Genomic DNA, 27,083 nt, shown 5'->3' on the forward strand with positions numbered 1-27,083 from the left:
CTAAACTCTGAAGTTATCAAAATACTCATTTACCTGGCATGCCATTTATCCTCTTTTCTTCTCCATCCCTTTCCCCTAATCTCTTCTTCCTTTTTCCTATTTCTCCTCTGCTCCTACCTGTTTGTGTTTGTGCTTTTCGCCCCGCTAGCTGCAGGGATTAAAGGTGGAGCTGTCTGTTGGTTCCTGCTCTCCTCTGCAGCACACCATTGATTCCTCTCCTCCTCTTTACCTCCACTGCCCTCTTAAGTCTTCCCCCAGTTTGTTGTTCACTATCTCTGTTTTCACACGGTTCACTGGAAAAAAACATTTTTATTTATATTACTGCAGCAAAACTTCATCTAAACGCCTGCTGGCAAAGCACACAGGGGCACTAACCCTTCTCATGTTCCATTTCTTACCATGCTCATTGTTTCCCTCACAGACACAAAAACAATGAGCTGAACACACACACACACACACACACACACACACACACACACACACACACACACACACACACACACACACACACACACACACACACACACACACACACACACACACACACACACACACACACACACACACACACACACACACACACACACACACACACATTCCAGCATTAATGTATGAGCAAGCCCACACAAGGATATGGTCAATTTAAATTCAACTACTTAACCCAATGTTTTTCACTTCTCTGCAAAGATACCACAAGACAGGACGACTTACTATGCCATCACTCTGATCAAATGTAAATGTAACCACTGTTTAATATTTGTGCTGACCACAGCCAGTGTTGTTTCAAGCTCTGGATGCTCTTTGATAATTTTCCAGCAGAGTTTTTCCCTCACAATACTAAAAGCCCATTTGTTCAGACCCTCAAGCTAAGCTGAAATTGCTAGCCTTCCAATTACAGAGGTTGTATCAAAAGCTGTGGTTAAAACTAAATCATTAAACAGTAAGTTCAAAGACACAACCTACAGCATTAGTCCTCCATGAATAACCACAAGTTAAAATATTGATTTAATTACCAAGCCAGTGATTCAGCCATGCCATGACATGCAAACATACTCATCAACACCAAACTCCAATTAGATTTCCTCTTTGCCTATAGAAGCACAGAGCAATTAAAATAATTTCATTATCTCGCTGTCTCATAAATTCATGTTTGTTCCTGAGAGAGTAAATTGAAGAGAAATATACGGTCATGCTGTATGCAGCTAGTTAGAAAGCCATAGCTCTCGGCTATGAGGGTGCAGGATGGAGAAATTAATAGATGTGGAAAAGTGTAACATTTCCTGGCAAATGCAGTGGAACTAATGAGGCTCTTGTTTGGCAGAAAAGATCCACAGCCTGCTGTTAGTGAGTGGGAAACGTGGATTATCTAACTAAGTAGCAAAACAGAGGAAGGAGAACAAAAACATGGAGGACAGATTAGCTGTCAGTATTCTCCTTAATTGTATTTCGGTGTTTTATCCAATGCAAATTATTTCTATACATCCACAGTTAAAAAACTAATCAGCACTATGCAACTTTTACTAAGACAAAGTTAAATAAACCCTAAACCACAGTTCAAATCCACATTACTGGAGAGTCTCTGACCACCCCATAGTGATATACAACATCATATACAGATACAACGGCTTGCTTACAGCTAAACACTTCACTTCCCATGAAGCCACAACCTACAGGGTTGAAAAATGAAACCAGTGTGAAAGTAAAACATGTCTACAGCCCAGTTCAAAGGACAGAAAATAAATCATGTCTCTAATGGTTGAAACGGTAATTGTAAGGAGTGAATTTGCTTAAACGGAAAACTCATCCATTTTGATTACATCAAAAGGTCATATACTGTATTATGCTAAATGGTTTTGTAACACTAATATGTCCCAGCTCCTTTAAAAAAAGAGAGAAATTATCTCCTCTCCATATTTTGCCTGCTTCCCTTCTCAGAAAATGTGTGCTCAAAAAGGCCGTTTGGAGATTTCCCCTTCATGACATCACAAGGGGCAGGGGGCAGTAACCTCTCCCCCAGGTTGGTGACGCTCCCACAGCTAGATGTTAGTTCTGCCCTCTGAGTCTGCCTTCACACTGTAAACAATTGGGCATGGTTTAAGAAATCCCGAGCCGCATCCTTCCTGAGAGGGGGCGTGGTCAGACACAGCTCATTTACATTTAAAGGTACAGACACAGAAACAGCCTGTTCTGAGCAGGGCTGAAATAGAGGGGTTTATAGACATGATCAAATACAGGATCAGAGTGGTATCTTTGCAAGAAACTTCACACACATGTTTTTGGGAGCTGAGACTTATTTAAACTGGTTTAGTAGTATAGTATGTGACCTTTAAAGGATGAAAGTTTTGCAAACATTTGCATAATTAGGGTTGTGGCTGAGATGACTGACACGTGGTCACATTGTAGCCTAAAGAGGCTAAAGAGCTAAAGAGCTGCCTGTTCCTTTTGTATTAAAGAGATAACTGAAATAAAATGTGCAGAAGTAATCAAGAAACTATCAAATTCTAAGGCTAATGACGTTAATAATTTGGATGCTCAAGTCATTAAAAAATATAGCTCTATACTGATTACACCTCTGACTCATCTTTTTAATTTATCAATTAGAACTTATAAATTTCCGAATAACTGGAAAAAGGCACTCATTACACCAATCTTTAAAACCGGTGACTGCGATTTGGTGAGCAACTACCGCCCTATCTCTATTCTCCCTGTAATGTCTAAGGTACTTGAAAAGGTTGTGGCGGCACAGGTTCTTGACCATCTGGAGACAAATCAACTCTTACATCCTCAACAATTTGGTTTCAGACCAAAATATTCAACAGAAACTGCAAATTGTTTTTTCATTGAGAATGTAAAGCATTCACTTGACGGTGGTTATGTTGTTGGAGCTGTGTTTCTTGACTTCAAGAAGGCATTTGACACTGTCAACCATGACATTCTCCTGTCTAAGTAACCATCTTTCAATTTCTCGAAAAAATCAATTGACTGGTTTGAGTCTTACCTTCAGAATAGAGAGCAGTGTGTGAAAGTTGACCAAGAAAAATCCTCTCCTTTAATCAATAAAATGGGTATTCCCAAAGGGTCAATTCTTGGCCCTTTGCTTTTCAGTCTGTTTATAAATGATTTGCCTAAATCCTGTCCAGTAGCCGGCTTCCAGCTTTATGCAGATGATGCAGTTATATATGCCCCTGCTAAGTCACCAAGCAAGGCAGCCGAGATCCTAACTGAGTACCTTTGCAATGTCCATCAGTGGCTGGAATGCAACCATCTTGTTTTGAATCAGAGTAAAACAGTTTCAATGTGTTTCTCCATTAGGAAAAAGTGCTCACCTGGAAGTTTTAACGTTAAGATACAGAATAGAGAAATAGAGGAAGTTATTGAGTTTAAGTTCTTAGGAATCATTTTAGATCCACAACTCAAGTTTGATTAACACGTAAATAAAATCACAAAAACAATCAAGAACAACCTGAACTGCTTTAAATTAATAAGACACTACATACCAACTCAAGCAGCACAGGTGTTCATGCATTCAATGATTTTCTCTCATTTCTCATACTGTATGACAGTTTGGTCACAAGCTTCACCCTCTACAATCAGAAACCTCTCATCACTATACAACCAGGCCCTGAAAATAATGGACAAAAAACCTGTCCGCTGGCATCACTGTCACATATTGAAAAAACACAATCTACTTAGTTTTGAGAGCTTTATGCAGTTATATTTCTTAAAACTTGTTTTTAAATGTATCAATAATCTGGCCCCTGAACCTCTCTCCAGATATGTTCGAAAACTGGACGGAAACAGGGTAACGAGAAGCACTGTGAATGGAGACAGTAGCGTACAACATCGTAGACCTACGTTTGGTCAATCAGCCTTCTCCATCAAAGGCTGCAAACTCTGGAACACATAGCCACCTGAAATAAAATTAATGTCCGACTTAAAATATTTTACAAAACAGGTGAAATGCTCAAAGTAAGCCAGAGCTGTACCCACTTTTAATTAATATCTTCAAACTTTATTTTAAACTGGTTCATAACATTTGTATTGTTGTACATGTATTTTAATGTATCCTCATATCGTGTTTGGGGTTTTATGTAACTGAATGTTGTACATTTTAATCTGTTTGTTTACACAAAGGCCCGACTGGGGACACGAGTTGGAAATTAGCAATAGCTATATACTCTTTATACAGCACATCAGTTTCATGCTTTGTATTGAAATTATGTTAAATTGCATTGTCCCTATAAAAATAAAATAAATTCAGTATTCAGTACTATAGCTCCACCTTTTTGCCTGTTTATAGATGGATAGAAGGTTAGGCAGAGTCAAGACTGTTGTCAAGACCTCCTTATCCAAGTCAATACTGTATCAAGACTCAGTCAGAAACCAAAACCAAGGCAGTGAGACCGAGCCAAGACCATGCAAACCATATGCACTGTTTATAAACCAAAGGATAAACCTTCCCAAAAACATCCGGGAAAGAAAAATCAGACAACAAAATCAAAATTAATTTTCCTGTCAGTTCAGTGATATTCCCACATTTATGTTCTTGCCTAGTTTTGAAGAATCTCGTGTCTTCTTAGACCCTCTTAAGGCCCAGAGCAGAAATAAAGCAGCCAGTTCTGATGTCGTACAAATACTGCTCTGACATTTCTGCAACCAGACAGATTTCCGACGACATTTGGAACTGTAATACTGGTCATTAGTTTGTGCTTTTCAAAGCAGCTTATTTGAAGACATGTTTAATATTTTCGTACATACCTTCTTTTTTCCTAAATTCACCTTCTTCTGGTTTACTGAATGAAAGTACTTTGTTATAATGATGCTTGTTTATGAGATTCTAGTCATGAAGACTGAAAAGCTGTGAACACCTCACTGCTCTGCTGAGGCCAATAATGCTTCACAAATCTTATCTCTTGTGACAGACTTGCTTCTATTAAACTGCTGAATGTTTTGGCAAAGGGTGCATAGCTGGAGAGAGAAGTCTATGCTAATTATTTTTCGAGGAAATGAATGAAGCTGTTTTTTTAATGGAAAAGTTTTATTTCCATCTATGGGATTTCAATCTTTTTTGTTTGCATGCTTTCCTTTAGAAAGAAGGTGAAACAATATAACACAAGGACCCAAATGCATCAGGGGAGCTGAGATACATCAAAATAACTTTTCTTAATACTGCTAGAGTGGTTGAGGTGCAAGCCGTAACAGACTTCACTTGTTGATGTCTCTGTAGGGATGTTTTTCAGAAATACGTGAATGTGCATTCATTCTCATATTCATGAAATGTGTGTGAGCATGTCTGTAGCGGGGAAATATCTGCAGAATGGAAACATTCAATAAACCCGCCGTGCACAGGCTGCAGTCGATGTGCATTATGCGCACACAGGCTCAGAAAGAAAACCCTGCATTACATCCCAAACAGAACAGAGAAATGGTAAAGAGACGAGCAGAGGGGGAGAAGAAAGGAATACAGAATGAGGGGAAGGACAGGAAAAGAGATCGAGAACTCCTGCAGCTATCTTTCTTCTTCTCAGCCATCTGAAGAGCCCAGAGGAAGATAGGAGATGAATATGGAAGATCCTCCTCCCACTCGCTCTTTCACTCTTCTTTCATTGTTGCCTCCCCTCGGTGCATCCCCTATACCCACTATCTTAACCTTCAGATTCTGTCGCTTTCATTTTACTTTCTATCAGATATTCTTCCCTCTTCTGTTTTCTATCAGGTTGCTGATCACTCTAAACTCCTGACTCCCTCCCATTTTTCATATATCCATCCCCGCCCCCCACCCCTTCCTTCCTTGAAACGGACTTATCATTTTCAGCTGACAGCCATCTCTCCATCCCCATCTCCTCATCCCTCTCTTTCTGCTGCTCTGTGTCTGCTTTATTTATTGATAGGCTGCACTACTCTTTCTCTCCTGTGGACAGACTGTGAGAGAGAGAGAGAGAGAGAGAGAGAGAGAGAGAGAGAGAGAGAGAGAGAGAGAGAGAGAGAGAGAGAGAGAGAGAGAGAGAGAGAGAGAGAGAGAGAACCCAGCTTTCTCTCTACGGCTCTGCCCTTCACACCAGATTGATTAGTCTTACACACTCATACACACAGGAGAGTGAACTGGAATAAGGATGAGATGGAGAGACCAGCGTAGAAGAAGAAGTATTTAGAAGGGTTTGAGATCCTTATCTAGATTTGAATTTAGACTGATGGTTGACTTTGTTGTCACATGTACATACAACTAAAATCTTATCTTTATTTTAGCCCCCTCTTTCTTTTTCATTTACTCCTGTTACCACCCATTTTCATGTCTTCTTTTCCTTTTTATTTTGAGAACATGCCGTAACAACTTTTGGTCCTACTTTAGTTACATTTAAAAATAAAATTTTCTGAACACAAGGTCATGGTTTGCACCATGTTTGGGTGTCTCAAGATTTGATTCAATTTCGATCTTTGGGGTCACGATTCGATAGAGAATTTACTTTTCGACTCAAAACATTTCCGGATTCATGATTTAAAGTCTAAAGTCTTGAATTAGTACATACTTCAGGATCTACTCCAGTTGTCTGTGAGACTGGCTGAATGTCTTGCTGCTCTATTTGTCATTCTACTGAGTTAAAGAGCTAGCATTAGCCCTTAGCAGGGAGTGACTGATCAGCCAAAAATCTCAAAAGATAAGAATCTCGATTTTTACATAAATCGTTTTTTTTCTCCCACCTCTAGTGCACAGTGTGCTTATAGGTCAAATGAATCAGGTCACCAGTAACAGAGACATTTTTCATCAACATTTTCATAATTATTTTGGGATTTGCTGCTTGACCCTATAAGCCTGCCTTCTCTTTACCTGAGCAGCTGGTAGATAGATAGCAGTACCATGAAGCTGAAAAGGTAACATTCCATATCATGAATGCTGCAGCTATTATTGTTATTTGTAGGTTAACAGTAGTTCTCCTCACAAAATGACTAAATGATGTTGATTTGTCATTTCATCAGCAGGCTACCACAGTGTGCTGTGTGACCTGCAGAGTAAAAGTTGCATGATTTCATTTGTTTGTGGAACATTTCTGTAAGCCATAGAGTGTTGCCAAATCAGTCAGTGAGTTTCTGAATTAGTTTTTGCTTGTGTTTTATTTGAGTTGATATGATATGACATGCTCTGCTTGTTTGCTTATGTTTTTCTACTATAAAGTTGCAATGCACTTAGATTTCTCAGGCACTCTGAAATATTTGTTGAATCTTTTCCCCTCAGTCATGTCTTCTCTGAACTAACAAACCCAACTGAGGTATATTTCCCTCCACAGGTGTAACAGAGTTTTTTTAACACTCTCTGAGTCTCTGCTTTCAGAGTTCATTCTCTCAAGTTCAAACTACAAAACAAGCAAAAGATCCATACCAGGTTATCTCTCGTGATCACATGAATACACAAAGTTTTCCCCTTTACATTTTAACCTTGCTTTGACACGACTGTTTCTCTGCACATCATCATCAGTCTGAGAATCTCCAGCTTTTCTTCTGTGTCCAAAATAACAAACCCATACTGTCTGGAATGGTTTTGACGATTATGAAGGAATCAGCAAACAGAAGCAGCCCAAATCTCTAAAGCCAGAACTTTGAAGTAAAAATCTTCAATGGAAAAAAAAAAGTTATTCAAGTCTACCTCTAAGGGAGTTGTACTTTAGATGCACTCATGAGAAGTTACTGTTGTCCTTTTCTTCACATTGCTGTGCAAACGAGAGTCAAGAAGGAAACGTCCCTAAATCTGAGAACTTATACCAGGTTTAAATACAAGGCAGTAAAAGTTGTTTTTTTATTATAAGTTTTGTTTTTCCTAGCTTGCCTGTTTGACGCACACAGACTCACCTGTATACTGGAAGTGTTAACTCGCCGTATCTCAAAGCCTTCTCCCAGAGCCCCAGCTGAATGGAAGCGTCTAAAGCCATGTCTGTCAGTCTAAGCTTGTACAGATTTTCATCAGGCACATCTTCAGCTGTTGATATTAGATGACTACAACTCTCCAGCAGTTCTTCACAATCTGGAGGGTCGCTTAAAGAAAAGAACAACTCGGAGAACAAATCAGACTGCCAAAATTAAATACAATTGTATGATAAACTAATGGACTTCAACACATGTTTATGAAGACCGTTTTGTTTGTATTGGTTTGATCTTGTGAAATGATGAGGTTTGATTCTTGATACATGTTTGATTCATATTTACGCTTTCCCTTCATTCAATACATTGAAGTTATAAGACGAGTACACATGTGTACTTCTCCACATTTGCATTGAATCTAATTTACTTAATAAATCTGGTCGTCACTCTCAACTGCTGTTCAATGTCAGATCTCACCTTTGTGATCATCACGTCTTGACTAATCTGTTTTTGCACATTTGAACATTAAAGTATGATTCATGACTGTGGAGAGCGATCTCTTTAAATCTAGCAGACTATCACTCAAACACATCTTCCCTGGTTTTCTTTCTTATTGCCATCTAATAAATGTATTCACTGGTTTAACTCTGAATGTCACCGGTTTCATTTAAAGAGTACAACCTAACATAAACCACCTCACTGATAGAGGTGACTCATGCATGTGTGTTTGGATTAGTTCATTTGATACAGCAAAAAAAAAAAAAAACAGTCTACAAGGATAAAACAACGTCAGCTATGAGAAACTGAACAGTGACACATTTCTCTCAGTCATCGAAGTGTTTGTGAAATGTTGGAGGGGAACGGATCTCTGTGTATTCAATCATCATCCCACAGCACAGCTGATGGTGGAGGAAGCTGCAGTGGATCTTGGAGGTAAAGGATACTGGACTCTACTTTCAGTTTTTCCACCCCAGGAAGAGCCTCTTTCAGCAGCCGCCATCTTGATTCTGCTCCAGACAGCAAGAGTTCGTCCTGAGAAAGAGAGGAGAAAAACCTGAACATCCACAATATCCACAGTGACTACACACAGACACACACAGCACCATGATGTGACCTGGGTTTGATGTCAACAGTCATCTGCTGCTATGACATGTTGGGTCACAACCCAGCAGCCTGCCATCATCATCTTGAGATTAAAGAGACAGAGAGGGAACGACGGACGGTGTGTGTGTGTGTGTTTGTGTGTGTGAGGTGTATACAGAACAAAGGCATGTTGAATAAAATGAATACCATTGTCTCAAAGAGCACCCTGAGCGTCCCTCTCTTACCTTATCTCAAACCACAGACACACAAACACTTGAGTGCTGCTGTCGTGTTGAGGAGTAAGACCAAAGTGTCACATACAACATAGTGACACCAAAGCAAGAGGCAGAAGAGAAAGCTCGGAGAGATAGACATGAAAACTTACAGAGAGAAAGAGACACTCAGTGAGATAGTGGAGACGGAAAACTGAGTAGATTAAGATGGATGGAAAAGAAAACTGCAGCTGAAAGAGAAGATAATATTTCTCATTTTTCCGTAGGTGGTCATAGAGGGTGACGAGGGCAGAGAGAGAGAGAGAGAGGGGTAGAGGTGTGTGGAGAAGTGAAGCGTGACAGAGTGACAGAGAGGAAGAGGAGGACAGCAGGAGATAAGACAGAGTGAAGGAGGAGAAAGGAGGAGGAGAAGACAGGAAAGGGTACACTGTTACACGTTATGCACAGATGCACTGTCTGAGACAACAGCGACACGACAAATGTGTGTGTGCGCTGCATGTATGTTGGTGTGTGATGGACCAATCGTCCAAAACCCAAAGTCTCTTTTTTCACTATCATAAATGAGAAAGAAATGACATAAATCCTGACATGTAAAAAGGTTAAACCAGCAAGTACATGTCATTTTTACTTTAAAAAGCCTTTAACATCGAACAATAAGAAGTATAACTGTAATTTAATTATCTTTCAATTAATCAATTGATTTTACTGGTGGAGAAACGATCACATCATAAACTCAGACGAGAAGAATCAGCAAACACTTAGAGCGCGGTCACAATGGCAATGTTGTCGTACAGTGCTTAAGTACGATTTCCCCCCCCCCCATTCCCATTCCCCCGCTGGCCTGCACGGCCTGCAGTCACACTGGGGCCTAATGATAGTTACTTCTTGTACATAACGTTGTAATACAGCTCAATGAGCTCATTCATGGCTTTATGTTATTATGACGCGTGCGTAGTTTACAAACAGGAGGAAAAAAATTTAAAAAGGGACGCACAGTCCTGTTTGGTCTTCGGAGAACAACACAGAGAACATGACAGCTCATGTCAAACAGATACAGCCATAAATAAATGTAAAAAGTAAAGGAGACGTGCAGTCTTTACTTTGAGTCATTTTAGGCAGATACAGACCACTCTGGATTTCTCCATAATAAAGGCTGTCAACGTTGTGTACCTGGGTGCTTGTGCTTGAACTGTACCATGCCGAAGCACACCTCTTTGAAGCGTACCAGGGCCAAGGAAGTGTAAAGCTCACACCGGTCAAACGAACTGGACTTTAGGGGTGAAGTGTGGATTGCCAGTGTGACCGCGCCCTTAGATCAACACTCAGGTAATTGAGAGGAATTACATCCATTTAAACTAGATTTAAATGGCTACCCTAATACCAATTTAAGTGCTTGACTACAAGTCCCAGAACGTGTTTATTTTGGAAGAGCTACTTGCTGAACTCTTTCAACTCGGTTCATTAATTTATAATAAATTAAATGAAACACAATTGTTGGACTAATAAATAGGTAAATCCACATACGGTTTTATAAGAATCATCCTATTGGGATCATTATGAGCATTTGAATTTCACTATGGCAATAGCTAGTTTGTGTTTCATATTTGATTATTGCTTAAATGGTCAAACCCTTAAAAGTAGGAAGTGAAAGTGAAAAGGTCATTATGTGTCTTACTTTGTCCTGAGAGTCACAGCGCTGACAGTGGCAGGTGAAATGGTACTGCTCCTCCAGCTGTTTCTGTCGATCTTCAGACAGTGACAACGTCTCGATGTAACTTATAGTAAGCTAAAAACAAGAAAACAGTTCAGATTCATATGAATTATTTGTTCTGATTTATTTAATCTGCTGTCTATTTTACCTGGCTATATACTCTAAAGTGGAGATGCTGATGAAATGCAAATCACTGCAGTAAGATTCATGATTAAGAACTTAAATCCTGAGCATGGTGGAAAGAAATATCTGTGCGAGTCAAGTGTGGTTATATTTCTTTGTGGGTTTAATGTTCCAGATGGCATTGATGCATCTCATTACAAATTGTCAGGAGAGATGGTGAAGAATGGAAAATAAGCAAAGTCTGCCAAGTGGAAGGTGTCATCCTGCTCGTGTTGGAGCGATTTTACACTTGGCATCAATTTTGAGCACCATAAAATCAACATTAAGTTCATTGTAACTCCATTAACATGTATTGTTGCTTAAGATAATAACAACCATAAAACTGTGTCGATGGAAAATATGGTTCTTAGTTTCAGATTATGGATTAATCAAAACAGCCTGAGGCAGAGGCTCCTCCGTCAATACAAGAGAATAAAACACATTCAATCAAAATTGCTCATCAGAACGTGGACATAAAAGCAGAGGCAACAACACAGTCGATAAACTCAGAGTGATATTCCATGTTGTCTATGTTGTGAAGATGCATTGTGAGTAGTTTTTTTTTTTCTCTCTTCTCATACCTCCTCTTCAGCGTTGATATCCTGAACCGCTCTGAGCTGCAGTCGTGTTCCCTCAAACACCATCACACAGTTTGGCCTACAGTCATGGTTTAACAGAGATAAGCTGGCAGAGAGCAAACAGGATGATGAGGAGCAGAAGGAAGAGAGAGGACACCAGAGGAGGGGAGCAAAAAGATACAGAGAGGAGAAGAGATAGAGGAGAGAAGGAGGGAAGGGAAGATGAATGAGAGTAGGGAGAGAGAAAAATAAAGATGAGCGAAAAACGTATCTCTGTGATTCAATGTTTAAATTTTACACTCTTGCTGCAAAATCCAGTGTGTGTGTGTGTGTGTGTGTGTGTGTGTGTGTGTGTGTAAGTGTCACTAACCATGTTGACTGGCATTTAAAATAAAGTAATGCTGCCCAGGTGGGTGGAAAACTGGAAATTGTTAGTTCAGAAGACCCGAGATGATAAGAATTTTTTGGTCCATTTTCTGCACTTTTGTTTTTTTCAGATGTTTTCTTCTACAGAGAGCACAGAAGGCTTTCACTTAAGTAACTATTTTACTAATAATTATAATAATAATAATAATAAACTGATGTGTGTAGCACATCCAAGAATAAGTGTTTAAAACGTTTTTTGACAATCAAGCAGAAACAAAAGAACACAAACAACAAAATACAGAAGAAGAAAAGAGCCCAATCCACCAGCTAAAAAAAACAATATGTATATATTATAATATATCAGATATACCAACATAGTTAACCCAAACATCATTAGAACCAAAGCAACAATGTGAGCCTTCAGTGTTTATCATGGACAAAGATTTCAAAAGAGGCAAAACTTTCTATTGCTTAGGTTGTTTTCGGTTTAGGATTACAGAAGTGCTCAGTGTTTGTCAAAGGTTTTAACAGGAACTGAATGATCGGCAGAAAGCCTTCTTCTCAGAAACAAACAACCTCGTACACAAAATCGTTAAAAATAAAGCAGTGTTTCTGTGTTTCTCAGTCGCTGTCAAGGCTTCAGGAGCTGTGAGCAGAGTTGCCACTAACATAAGCTCAAACGTATCCTTATCCTTTATTCATTTCAATAATAAAGATGGTGGCACGACTTGAAACCCTAAAAAGTTTTTAGCAGACATGTTTTGATGTCCAGCCGAAAGGCAAAAAATCACAAGTTACAAACGTGAGATTAATGTCTTCATGTTCTGATATTGGAGTAAAGTGTGGCGCTGAATCAAAAATTAGAGAAGATCGTTATATTGAATTTAACCATCTAACATGACTGACACGATCTACCAAACAGCACTCCTCATGATATTAAATGCTCCTAATCAATCAAAGAACAACTGCAGTACTTAAAAGACGAAGAGGACATGATAAAGATAGAGACTAGACTCATCTTGATAACACACCAAATGCCCAACTGTTTGGGGACTTTATAAATCACTGTGATCAATGTTGACTGAAAGGATCATTTGTGTCGACAAATTCATGAGAGAAAAAACACATGTTGAGTGACACATGTCCCTCAAGGCCTTCCAGCCACCTCTCATCCTGTTCAGTGTGACAGCTGTGGGAAACAAAGGTGCTGTTTGGAGGTTAAATATCTTCTGCTACATGACTTTGCATAATCTGAACCCTGCATATATACATTTATATTGAGCGCTCCAATGAACCAAACTCTCAGTAAAAAAGTGAGACAAACACAAACACTGATAATTCCCTGCACACTGTGACAATGAGAGGACTCTGCTTCTGTCATAACAAATGTCACTTTCTCAACAGACACACTCAAAAATAGACAATAAAAAGACAAGTACTCTTCTTCTGTCACAACAAACGCTTTGGATTATTACCCCCACATTTTATAATAGACACAACTCCCACTGATCCACAGACGTGCTGACACGTGTGTCAGCATCAGACACATGACACCCAATATGAATGTTTTTTAACACTTTGAATGAATGTTTTAAGCCCCCCCTCCCAGTTTGATGGTATTTCCCTATTTGGATTTACTAGAATAATGAGGAAGCTTTTCAGACACTGTTATAAAACCGTTGTTTCCATGTGTTTCCTGGATCATCATTACAAAAAGGCACATAGAGGAGGGGTCACCCTAAAAGTATTATATAATGGAGATGTATACAAAGATAGGGTAGGCGTCGTTCAAACTGTGTTGTGTGCTAGCGCAGATCTTTATATAATCATATCAAATATGACCTATCATCACCTTATGTGATCTTAAAAATTATGGAATTGCTTTTTAGTTCTATAGAATTCAACATCGCCGAAAATACAGCATAGAAATGGTAAAATAGTCTCACTTGCTTTCAAAAGCTGTTTCAATAATCTGAACATTATAACCCTCCTGAAGATAAGATGTACTGTAAGCCATTTGTCTTACCACATTGTATTTAATAATTTATTGACTGTTTTACTCAGAAGGGTTGTCTTTGTAGTCTATACATCAAAAATTGTAAAAATAAATAAATTAAAAAAAAGAAAAAAGAAAAGACACCAAAACAGTTCAAGCCTGTAACTACAATGAAAAGTTGCGAAACAATTAACAAAGGTGAATTAGCTCAATCAAAGCCTGTACCTGACATGCATATCTGAATGTACTGTAATTGCTGTTAAGTTGTGGTTACAAAAATAAAAAAGTTCTCCTTGAACCCGTTAAATTGACTGTCACTGCACACATGGCTGAGAACAAATACTGAAGAGGTCTGTCTGTTTTTATGATGCCCTCCATTACTGCTGCTCTCCTTTATTATGTTCATTGAGACAAACAATGCAGGCAAGAGATAAGGCCTGTGTTCACTGTGTGTTTGTGTGCATGTGTGTGTGTAGCAGTGTGTTGGTGCCTTTGTAAAACCATCAGTAACCCCCTGGCTTTGTTCTACAGTGCAGAAGTTGTGGGCTGAATATCAACAAGAAAGCTAGAAATCAAGCCCTCTGAACGAAGCTTTTATCTGTTGGAGAGCAGCTCATTAGCATACTAATTAGATTAATTAACTTAAGCACATCATACATTAACAGTGTCGGCTCACGCTCACTGAAACTAACTGTTGCTGCACATGGCAGGATGGAGAGAAAGAAATATCACATGGGTGTGACAACAGAGATAGTGCAGCACCATTCATTTGAATGTATTTAAAGCAAAAGTTAAATACCTTCTTCTATATACCACTGTCTCCAGCATCTTTATTTGTACAGAGAGGTTCCTTGTGTGTTTTGTTGTGCAGAACTGATTGGCCTGCTGCATACATATTATAGTATGGGATCAAGGTGAGAGAAGGTAAATACATCTGGTACAGCCAGCAGCCACAAGTAATAAAGCTGGACATTACAGCTTTATTTTTATGTATCTTTTTATTGACAGAAAAAGGACGCTGGATGACAAGTTAACTCCATAATGATTGAAATCTATAAACATTATTATATGAGTGTGGGAGCTTTTTGCAGCCATTCATTGTAAAATAATTATCTTTGCCTGCTAACCCCCAGCGACTTTTCCTGTGTGGTTTATGTCAATAACAGATATTGAATGCATGCTTTCATGACCAAGATTGTTGTTGAAATGACAAGAGCTTTAAATCAAAAAGGATATTATTTTAAATTTGACATTATAATCTGCATTTGAACCCAAATGCCAGTCTCCATTACCTTCTCACAAATACCAAATGAGTGCTTTCATGCCACAGAGAGGTTTGGGCCATGGTTATAACACATGGGGTTATCTTACTCCAACATGACTAAAGGTATAACATGGGGAAGATTAGAACCAGTGAACAAAGGTCTGTGTTATCAATCCAGCTTTAATCGTTTTGGTCCTGATAGAGAGTCCAACAGACAAAAAGTACAATTATAATATCAATAAGCCAATTAGCAGAGACTTAGAGGACGAGAGCGACGCACAGACGAGGAGCAGCTCAGTCAGAGAGGAGAGAGCAAATGAGAGCAGAAAAATGGACACAGAGTGTCTGGGTGAACAGAGGTGTAGCCTCAACAGAGTAATCCCCTCTCTTCAGCAAACCCTGTGGTTGCTAGGCAACCCAAAATATGAATAGGCAGGGGACCATCCTGTGAACGGGCCCATCATTTATGGATGAGTTACAACAGAAAATTGCACACACGCACACTGACACACATGGTTTGGCGGTGCTATGGTCAAGCTACTGTGACCATCTGACATCTCAACAGCGGCCAGATAAACTGGCATAGATACCTGCAGTGTGTGTGTGTGTGTGTGTGTGTGTGTGTGTGTGTGTGTGTGTGAGCCTGTGTAGCAACTCTAACAACATGTTCAACGACAGGCCAAAGCCCAGCCTATTCACCCAGACTCAATGCCAGGATTACAGTGCAGACTGCCTCCCTGCGTGTATGTGTGTGAATTAGTGTTTGTGTGTGTGTGTGTGTGTGTGTGTGTGTGTGTGTGTGTGTGTGTGTGTGTGTGTGTGTGTGTGTGTGTGTGTGTGTGTGTGTGTGTGTGTGTGTGTGTGTGTGTGTCTGTTAGACTCCCACATACCAGACCAGAATCCTCAATCATTTGGACTCAAACCTTGTATTTCCCCATACGCTCTCGCCTCTCTCTCCGCCCCCAGCATTCTCCCTCAACATTATAATATTCTGTCAACACTCATTTTCAAGTTTTCATCCCACAATAAAAAAAAATCACTCCTCCCTGCTTGCACGTACTTCAAAGAGCTATCAGGAACATAACGAGGGGAGTGTGGCGGGGTAAGCAGGTGAAGGGTGGGTGGGGTTGGTTGGAGATAAAGCAGGTATCTCAGGAGCTAAATTTAAATTATTCAAATTGTGTTGCATTTTTATTTTTCAACTGAAAGAGTGACTTTAATTGAATTTAATGATTCTGTGTGTGCGTGTGTGTGTGTGTGCTGTTACCTCGGATACAGCCCAACTCCAATCTCCTGCAGCTCTCCGTCACTGATGGTGAAACAATTACATGTCACCTAATGGAGAGAGAGAGGGGGGGGAAAAGACGGGAGACAAGAGAGTGGAATTATTTGTTAAATTGCTTCAGGGAACCAACAATACCTTTATCATATGTTCTGAAGAATTTTACATATTTTTGACAACTGAGAGCCTTCGCTGGCACTGCCACTGAAACATGACATGCTTTGAGATGCAAAGGATTATATGTCTGAAATCACCAATTGTTTCTTGAGCCATTGCAATTCTATCTTTAAAGCAAAATAAAAGCTTTTTTTATGTGACAAACATGTCTGTTATGTTTTCATCAAAAAAGTGAACAAAATGTTTTTTTTTCATCAGTTTTTTTGTAAAGTGGTTCAAGAGAAAGGGAAGTGTTTTTGTTCACCCTAGTGCTAAAACTGAGAACAAAATGATTGAAAAGTAAAGACAGATGGAAGAACAGAACTACTTTCAAACAGCCAGTAATAACACGGAAGACGCTGATATGAAAGTCATTTTCCACCTTTAATGTAATAAACAAATAAAAGATGAATGACAGGGGAAAGAAGAGTAGCAGAGGAGAGGATAGAAAAGAAAATGAAAATGGATCGACTACTTCTACACTGAACACAAAAAAACTCACATGGAAGCAAAACAGTGATGAAATGAGGCAGTTAAATACAACGCAGTGGACTGTGAAGCTAATGGCTCTTCAGATAAGCCAGTGAAAGGATATAAAAAAAACCCCATTTGATTAAACTCTATGATACTCCACGTAAAGGTTCAAAGAGCAGCATAAAATTGAAGAGTTTGACCTTTTAGAAAAAGCTGTTCAAATACTGATATTGTGCCAACAATACTGAGGCATTTAGAAACTACTGACAATCTTAGATATTTTAGCCGGCTAGCATTCAGCCTCCACGGATGGCAGCAAGTTATTTTGTGAAGTTTGGTAGGTTCAAGCTGTGGCTTGGCATTCATCAGGTGTAAATTATTGTAATACAACACATTACAACATAGATTTCTGCCACGCAATCATCACGGGATGAAACACATGTTTGGAAATATGTTTGTTTGTCGTGTACACCAAGAGGCCACACAGATTGCTTACTGGTCACTGTGGTGGGTAGATAAAAGTATCTTGAAAGAGTGATTTGCGACAGATAGCAGCTCAGATTGAGATCCTCGCCCTTTTGCATGTTTCATCCTGACACTCAGAGCTAGCGGCCTCACACGCTCACTGACCAAACAGCACACCCTCATCCTCATGTCAGAGGCCATGTTCTGTAATGCCTTGACTCTGTGTCACTCCATTAAAATGGATCTATCTGTTGAACGTGTGTTTAAACTGGAAACTCGCTTGTCTTAAGTCAAAGACGATTAGATGAAGGTATGGCTATAAATACTGAAACTCCCTACAGTGTTATTGAAAATCTCCACAGTTCTGTTAAAGCTCCGTTAAAACACATTTTTATTTCCGACAAATCCTTCAAAATAAAAGTCCCCCATTATAATGTTGTTGGAATGCTTTCATAAGAAAGAACCAGGAAATGTCTTTTCAAGAGCAGTTTAGCACAACTCTGCAAGACTAATCTGAAAAACCACACAGAATCAGTTACAAGCTATACAACGTACAACTGAACGTTTCTTTTTTTCTTAAACATTTATAGAACATAGTGACTTGTAGAATAATCTTTTACTGGTCAGATGCACAGAAATGAGTTGACAAACCTATCACAGTCTTGTTTCAGGGGCTGAAAGGGGTTTTAAATGTGAGAATATGTGTCCATATGTGCGGCCACTTTTGATATTTAAATACCACCATATAGTTCAAATATAGCAGTAAGCAAAAATGATAAAAATAAAACCATGATGCAAACCTCAGGTCACTCCTAGGCGAGGACTCCTTGCTAGGGTTTTTTAAGCTAAGTTAGGAGAGTGTTTGTGAATACGAGGTTACACTGTAAGCATGTTAAGCTTAGTATTTGCATGATAAGCTGGCAGTAAGCTACCAGGTTAATTAAGCTTAGAAGGCATCAGCATGTTACCATTATCACTGTGTGCATGTTAGCTTTATTTGTTAGCATTTAGCACCTCATAGCTTACTATAGAGAGCTAATAATGTCTTTATAGTCTTAGTCTTGTTTCTCCTGGCCACGATGAAGAGTGAGACTCCTCCATATCACAATGTTTGGATATTAAATAAAGTTTGTATACCTCCGGGAGCATTTTATTTGAAAAGAAAAAAAAAAAAAACTTATTATCTTTCATATAAATCCTTAAACCATTTTAAACACACAATAGCCAAACACGCTTGTTTATGAAATAGAACCAAATCAAATAATCAAATATGATCTAATGATTAAATCAACAGCAAGATAAAGAATCATTTCCCTCAGTCTACAAAGCACAACTAAGACTTCTGCTTAAATGAGGTTTAAAAGATATCTAAATATTTGAAATGCTTCAACACTTGTCTACAAACCTCCCACAATGCACCAGGGTGGTCTGCAAGATTCAAAGTACACATTTCATGAACAAACTAATGAGAGATGCAGACTTCCAGGAGACAGAGGAGAGAATTCAAACAGGGGACAAATCTGGTTTGTTTGCACAGAGAGGGTTTGAATAATGACAAAGATGTTTAAAAGAGAGAGAGGAAGAAGGGAAGACAGAAACAAACAATAAAACATGAAAACGTTGACAAAGAAGAGAATGAAAACACAAGAGTCTTAGATGTGTCCATTACATAGCTTGTGCTGGAAAACAAGTGTGTGAGTGTGTGTGTTTGCGTGTGTGTGTGTGTGTCCCATGCTGAGTTATACAAATCACTGTAACTATGGAAGTATTAGTATTCAGACTGTCAGATGAAGATGATGAAGATGAAGATACAGAGGGTAAAATTTAAGTTAAGCTACATCCCGTCCTGTTAATATACACGAGAATCAGAACTCTTCAAAATGATTTGAATTGAATCTGCAGTTTTAATACACATCATTAAAGTGATGCCTCATGGGAAATGAGAGTTTTTACCAAACTTTGTCATAAAGAAGCAGACAGGAAGAAATGTGATTACAAAGAAAAACACTGAGGCACACACACACACACACACACACACACAAAACCATTGTTCACACTTCATTGTTATTCAGTTTCACTCACATACATCCATCATCTCTGCCATAAACCATGCATTAAAGGGGAGGGGGGTGAATCTAATAATACAACAATATGTTATATGGGAATTACAACACATCTTGATGAAATAACATTTAAGTGCTTTTATGTTCACTTAATGAAGTGGTTATCACAAACAGCAGTGACAGACGGAAGGTGAGGATGAGTGCAAGACCTACATGTCATTATTTTAAAAATCAATGATTGAAGTAGACTACAGGCTACTCGGGTTGATGTTGTGTGTTGCACAGAATGGCAATGTCTTTGGTCAACTGCCACACACTCACAGACACAGACACGCGCGCGCACGCACACGTGCACACACGCATACCTGAACACACAGCTGAGACAACTAAAGCTGCAAAAAAGAAAAAACATCATTGCAATTAATTCCAGTTTCTCTGACTCAAATTTCAGACCATTGGTCTGAATTCAAGTTCTAAAGAGAGGAAAGTACATAATCTCATCTCATCTTATTTTATCAAATATGATTTTTTTTTTATATTGTTGCTGATTTATTTGTCCAAGTTGAATAAGACAAATGACTCTTACAGCTCTAGAAATGACTGGCTGTGCACTGGACCCTTCTACATGAGGCTGCTGTCACAGCTTCCTCTACTGGCACCGCCATCACAGACACGACAACCTTGTGTCAACACATGTTCACTAAACCAAGGAAGAAACAAAGCAGAGACAACCAGAACCAGAACTTGAGCTTGTTTTTTTTTGTGTCTTACTCATTGTACACTCATCTCCTGTAAAAAGTGTTTTTGACTCCCCTGTGGTTTTCTCCTCTTGAGAAACAGGCAGCATTGGATGCTGACAGCGGGGATGAGGAGAGGGCCGTGCAGAGAGAAAAGAAAGGATGGTTTGAAAAGAGAGAGAGGGATGAAAAAGTGTAGAGCAAATTCAAACAAACAGTGGTAGGGCTGGGCAAAGATCTGTGTGACGCACGCACGCACGCACGCGCACACACACACACACACACACACACACACACACACACACACACACACACACACACACACACACACACACACACACACACACACACACACACACACACACACACACACACACACACACACACACACACACACACACACACACACACACACACACACACACACACACACACACACACACACACACACACAAAGTTTCTCTCTCAGGGGAAGGGAATCAATCTAGCAGAACATCCCCATCTGCAGAGCTGACTGGTGGACGCCTTCTGCATCCCAAATACACACATAAACATGTGCTGTATGTGTGCAGCTCTCCCTGCTTCACACAGAAATTATGAAGCATCAGAACCTTTGTACTGGCTTGAAAGCTTACATAAGCAAACTTCCAATACGATATGTTTTCTTAATGAAACTGTAAGTTATCAACAAACTTTCTGAACATCTGAAATATTCTTGATTGAACAATGTCTGTTGAGCCCTCATCTATCAACACGAGATAACACAGGGTGATAGAGAGCCTATTGCCTTTACGTTTGCTGAAATATCATAGAACGCTTACAGGACTTCAAGGAGAAGTTTCACACAACTCATCAAGCAGTGCTCAGCTGGTGTCGTGGTTTCCATCAGTAAGCAGTGGCTGGACGGCCACAGACCAGCCAAGTGGAAATAAAGCAACAAAGTCTCTTTCCAACTCACCCGTATGTGAGATTACATCTTGTTTATTCTTGTCTCTAGAGCTATGCTTGTCTTCTTATACATCCATGGAGAAATGAGGATCACTATAAATGAAAAACAAATAATATCTGGATGATGACACTGACAAGAGGCTGACACTGCACAGGAGGAAATGTTTGAATCTCAGGGAAGTCACACCTGCAACAACAGCACGTTTCCACAGGTGCTGCCTGAGACTCATAGATTTTACATTAAATGATTTAAAGGGGCTTAATGTGCTTCATCTGAAAATATGGAAACTTTATTAACTCATGGAAACTTGATAAAGTTACAATAGTTACATGTAAGCCTCGTTGCTACTTCAAATGTTATTTTAGATTAGATAAAGAACCGTTGGTACGTTGTCTGTCTTCTTTGTTGGTGTTTAGACCAGAGTTAAAACAAAGAGTCTAGTCATCAGTAAGGCCCAAAGGCTTACCCAAAGGCCCACCTAGGGACAAGAGTTGGAAATTAGCAGTATAAACTATGTGCAGCACATCAGTTTCATGCTCTGTATTGAAACTTAAAATGTTAAATTGTATTATCCCCCTTTTATAAATAAATAAACAAGTCAAACAGCATAACAAATAATCCAACACAAACTAAAAGGACAAATGATTTCAGACTTCATAGCTGAATATTTACAGGTTTATGTTGGTGAATTGTATTCAAGAATATTTTTTGTTAGTTGGTAAAAAAGGCTCACTGCAAACAATACTGTGTCTGTTTCATTATAAAAACGATTCATAGAGAAAATAATTAATGGATTAACAAGAGAAAGGAATCTGTAGTTGCAGTCCAGACTATGTTTGTGCTTTTAATCTTTTTATAAAATTCCTTACTGTAACTGTAACTGTAACTGTATCTAATCTATTTATTTATTAAATCTCATTATGAAAAAATGAGATCAATGAAATAACTTGCCCTGTGCTTTAGAGATGACATACATTTCAGGGAAACAGCTCAAATCCCGCCACAGCTGCTCTATCAAATTGTCTGCCTGTAACCATGGTGATGGCTGTTTGATTTCTATGATAAGAGTCTCCTACAGTTTACCTGTTTATTTATAACTGGCTCATTAATGGAGAGAGTCCTCCCCTGCAGCTTCATACGAGGTCACACACTGCGCTGAAGTGGACGTGAGGAGGGAGTTTGTTAACACAGTTAGACACGGCGACTGTCCCCGCCATACCTCTCTGAGTGAAAATCTGTTCCATTAAATTCAATCAAAAAAAACTTTCCAGTGAATAATACGTCAGAAATTGCTAGCAGCAGGTTCTTAGCGAGGATTACAGGCCAGATACGATTCACCCGCTGCTGTCCTACTGCAGAAAATTGTACAATTGCTGCATCAACAAAAGAAAACAAAGCCGTTTTTTTTTTTGTCTGGAAGAGTTTGCTTCAAAATGGCGGAGATAATGTCAGTCCCCACATTCATTCATTTGTTTGCTCATTTATTTTGCTGCCTGTCACACACAATATTTCTGCTGATTAGATTTGGATGAAACTTGTGGAAATGATAAATGTGAGATAGAAAAGCCGAGGCAGAGACAGGCACAGAGTGAAGGGTGTGGTGAGCAGCCTGTGATGTGGAAAATGAAAAAACAAGATCAAAAATGCCCCGTCTCCAAAATGTCATCCTCTAGAGGGGGAATGGAAACAAAAAAACGGCACATTTTCAGAAAAATGATAACATTTAGACTTCATAGTGTCAGTTCTAGAAGTACTGAGAAAGAGGTTAAGGCTTATAAACATAAATAAAGATAATAATAATAATCATTTTGGGTTTCAAGAGGTTCCTCGCACCCTGTGAGTGCTCAGGCCCTAATAACATGTACACTAAGTTATACCAAAAAGGATAAAATGTCTAATAAAAAAATGTATAAGACATTGTGATGTATCCCCTTTTGTCTGCAGTGTGAAATGTCATTGCTTTTTTGTTTAATGAAAAGACTGAACATCTAACAAATTACAAAGAATTGCAGCCTAATCTAAAAATAAAAAATAGTTTTAAAAAACATGATTTTTTTTTCAACCGTCATCAATCTGTGAATTTGAGAACTTCAACATTAACCGTTGTAAAGCAAAGTGTTCTCCATCATTTCAGTGTGAAGCAAGCGAACCATCAACACTGTTGTGATCTGCAAACCTTAACTAAACCTCAACCTCTAACTAAACTTAAACTATAACACTGTCCCACCATATAACAGATGTTTTTACATTTTTAAGGCTTAAGCAAAGCACAGAGAGATGTTGTCGTCCTGCCGCTGCTCGAATCAGAGCAGAAAACACCCTCATGTTTTAAAACAGGGGCAGACCAACAGCATATTATGCTTTTAATTTGGGTGGTTTCTTGGAACAAATTGTCTTTATCAAGACAAATATGACCAGACAGATAAGAATTAAACAAGCCTGTATTGTGTTCTGCAGGTGCGGAACTCTCCACTCTTATCCTAACAACAGACAAGTATGTCCATCCCTCACCTCGGACAGGATGAGGAAAACGATAACTTGTTTTAACTAACCTGTGTGCTCACAGTAAGCTCTATGCCAAGGACTACACGGTGGCTGTGCTGATGTGAAATATGCCGGGTGGGAGGAGCATATCAAAATGATTTCTGTGACATTTTATAAACATATACAGCCGGCACATCTCTAAGTGGAGGGATGGGAGTTTGTGACTGCAGGGAGCAGGAGGTCTGTCATCGTGTATCAGAGGCTTTGGATTGGTTTGCTTTGTCCTGTCACGTCAGTTCAAAAACACTTGTGACTGGATGGTTTATGTCTTTAATGTTGCTGGAATTGGTTCAATTACTGTCAATCCAGTAAAAACTACAAAGGCCATCAGACACAATCAAAGGCCTCATCTGCATCTGTGTGTGTGTGCCATGTGTGCACGGTGCTTTGATAAAGTATTAATGACCTAACCATGGCCTTTCATCTCTCTATAGACAGGCAGACAAACATACAGAGGATATCTGTGGTAATATGAAGAAGAAATTGAGGCTAAACACTAGATAGTCACATGTGTACATATTTCATGCACACACACACCAAGCAGCATTTTTTAGCTTTAACTTTTACCAATGATTCTCCCCACTACTAATTGGGCCATATTTCCAAAATGCCACATGATCACATTTAATCTTAAAGTGGCAGATCAAAAGTTAAGACTTTTTTTTTTGAACAACCGAGAAATGTCCCCAAATCTCCCTGAGCTGTACTGAGCGTTTTAGCATCTCCTGGAATTTTGCTCTTTTTTATTATATTCTTACTGCTCTCATCACTGTAATTTTTAACCATACCTAGAATCTGTTTTCAATGCAAAAGTTCAAAATAGCCAGTGTACATGACCTGTTCAGCACTGAACACAAGACAGACAAAGTTAGCCACATTTGGGAGCATTTAAAAGCTTAGGTGCAAGAATTTACCCCAGATGTTGGTGGAGACCAACACAGAGTTAAAATAAGAGTGAATTTGGACCTACAATCTCTAACAGAGCAGTGTGAGTGCAGGCCAGAGGGGGAATAGCGGGGGGGCAATCGTGCTTAAGCACAGTACGGGACATCTCCACTAGTGTGAGTTCGCCCTAAGAGACCTTCTCCACCTTTAACTGAACAGAGGGTCACATAGTGCAGTCAGTGCACACTGGTTTGTCTGCAGGTGACACAGGTTATGTCCTGATCAAATGACCCTTCAGGAACAGTCTGGTAACTGTGTGTGTTTAGACACTACAGACAGGAAGCTCCCATCTCTTGATGTGCTATAAATCCACAAAATTCCAAATTCCATCGTAATCAGGGACAAAAATCTGCAATTGACCTAATTATTATGCAAAATCAGTGGCCTGTGCCCCTTACCTGTAGCTACACACATAATTTACACATTTTAATTATAGACTTGTTAAATGGTCAATGAACTTGGACTTCCATTGCACTGTTTCTAAACTTCTGACCACTTAAAGTGCTTTTTACATTACATGTCACATTCACCCATTCACACCACTTCCACACACTGATGGCAGAGAGGCTACTACATAAAGTGCCCAACTGGTCAACAGAACTAATCCATTCATACATACATTCACACGCTGCACTTACGCATGTGATTGAAGGAGCTACAGTAGGACTTGAACTCTAGGGTTCAATCCCCGGCTCAAGATCACTGACCCTGACGGGCAGCTGTGGCTCCGTTGGTAGAGTCGTCGCCTCCGAGGGTTCAATCCCCAGCTGAGCAACATGTCCGATGTGTCCTTGGGCAAGACACTTAACCCAGAATTGCTCCCGCTGCTTCGGTGGCGGTGTATGAATGGGATTAGTTACTTCTGATGGATGATACTACATAGTGACCACTACCATCAGTGTGTGAATGGGTGGGTGTGACATGCAGTGTAAAAGCACTTTGAGTAGTCAGAAGACTAGAAAAGCGCTACAGAAGCTCAAGTCCAATACCATTTACCATTTACCACTAACCCTACCACTGGGCCAATAACAACTGCTCCGATTGTCATTACTGATTCCTGTGTATTACTTTTCAATTAAATCTGTGTTAGCCACAGATTTGGCAGCTTGGACATTGCACTACAAGGCTTTTGTTGTCCAGTTATTGACATAACATGTCATTGTTACCCAGCAAATACTGAACACAAAAGTTCCTGGTTTAAGTTTGACTGGGGACTTTTGCCACATGTCATTTCACAATGCCCCTCTCTCTCTCTCCCTTCAGTTTCCTCTCCTATCCACACACATCCTGTCCACACCATGTTGAGGACACATGATGTCCACAGAAAAGACTCAATCTAGGCACACACAAAAAAACACTTTTACTTCATTCTGCATAAAAACTGAAAAAAAACCTTGTTCTAACATTTTCAACCCCCAAAAGCAGATCTATTGGACTGCCTTTTACAATCTAAATGAAGAATGTAAATCAAACAATCTTCAATCTCTAGTGAAACAAACAAAAAGCAAATATAGAAGTGGGAGGAGAGGAGAAGGAATCCAGGCAATACTGAAATGATCTATATCATCATTTGTATGTTTTTATGGTCTAATGGCCCTTTATTTTTTCTCTGAGCTGTTTTGGCTCAAACAGACGCACAAACACACAGAGACCCCCTGAGTCTGTCTCTGTTCAAACAAGTGTGAAACAGCCCAACCAGCTCAGGGGGGGATAGGGGGGTGATTGCGAGGGAAATACGGGATTAGTAAAGCACAGGGGGAGGAGGGAATGGGAGGTGAGCAGAGACAGAGATAAGACGGGACAGACAGGTGGAGGGACAGAGTTGAGAAGCAGCAGGGTTGAGGGATGGAGGGATGGAGGGATGGAGGGAGGAGGGACAGGGGAGAAGAAAGATGAGTGAAGAGGCATTAGCAGTCTGAAGTTGCTGAGCGTGAACAAGAGCAGGGGGGGCTGAATTAGAGAGGTGAATCCTGGGAAAACACTGAGCAGAATATTGAGTGGAAGGCCACAGAACAGCAAACAGCTGATATAGAATAGATTTGAAAAGTGTGAACCAGAAACAAAGAAGTTAAAGATCTTAACACTTCATTGGATACACAGATTACTAAACAGTAACTGGAACAAAACTAGCATCTTTAGTTCTGTTTCCTCAATGATCCATGTTTACATATTTCATATATGGACTGATTTTAGGGACCAAGCAATGTTTCAGGTTTTGTTTATC

At 39.5% G+C, this 27,083-nt stretch overlaps 1 protein-coding gene across 1 annotated transcript in view; it reads right to left on the reverse strand.

The window, feature by feature from the left end:
• smyd3 (SET and MYND domain containing 3) overlaps nt 1-27,083 on the reverse strand; it is an 82,161-nt gene that overhangs the window by 3,858 nt on the left and 51,220 nt on the right. Inside the window, exons 6-10 of the mRNA XM_020648802.3 lie at nt 16,512-16,579; nt 11,622-11,724; nt 10,843-10,953; nt 8,796-8,883; nt 7,843-8,014 (exon numbers count right to left, since the gene is read on the reverse strand). Of these exons, the coding sequence (XP_020504458.2) occupies nt 7,843-8,014; nt 8,796-8,883; nt 10,843-10,953; nt 11,622-11,724; nt 16,512-16,579 (542 nt within the window). The remainder of the gene's footprint in view (nt 1-7,842; nt 8,015-8,795; nt 8,884-10,842; nt 10,954-11,621; nt 11,725-16,511; nt 16,580-27,083) is intronic.

The sequence above is a fragment of the Labrus bergylta genome, chromosome 3 (genome assembly GCF_963930695.1).
Source record: "Labrus bergylta chromosome 3, fLabBer1.1, whole genome shotgun sequence".
In the NCBI taxonomy this organism is placed as follows: domain Eukaryota; kingdom Metazoa; phylum Chordata; class Actinopteri; order Labriformes; family Labridae; genus Labrus; species Labrus bergylta.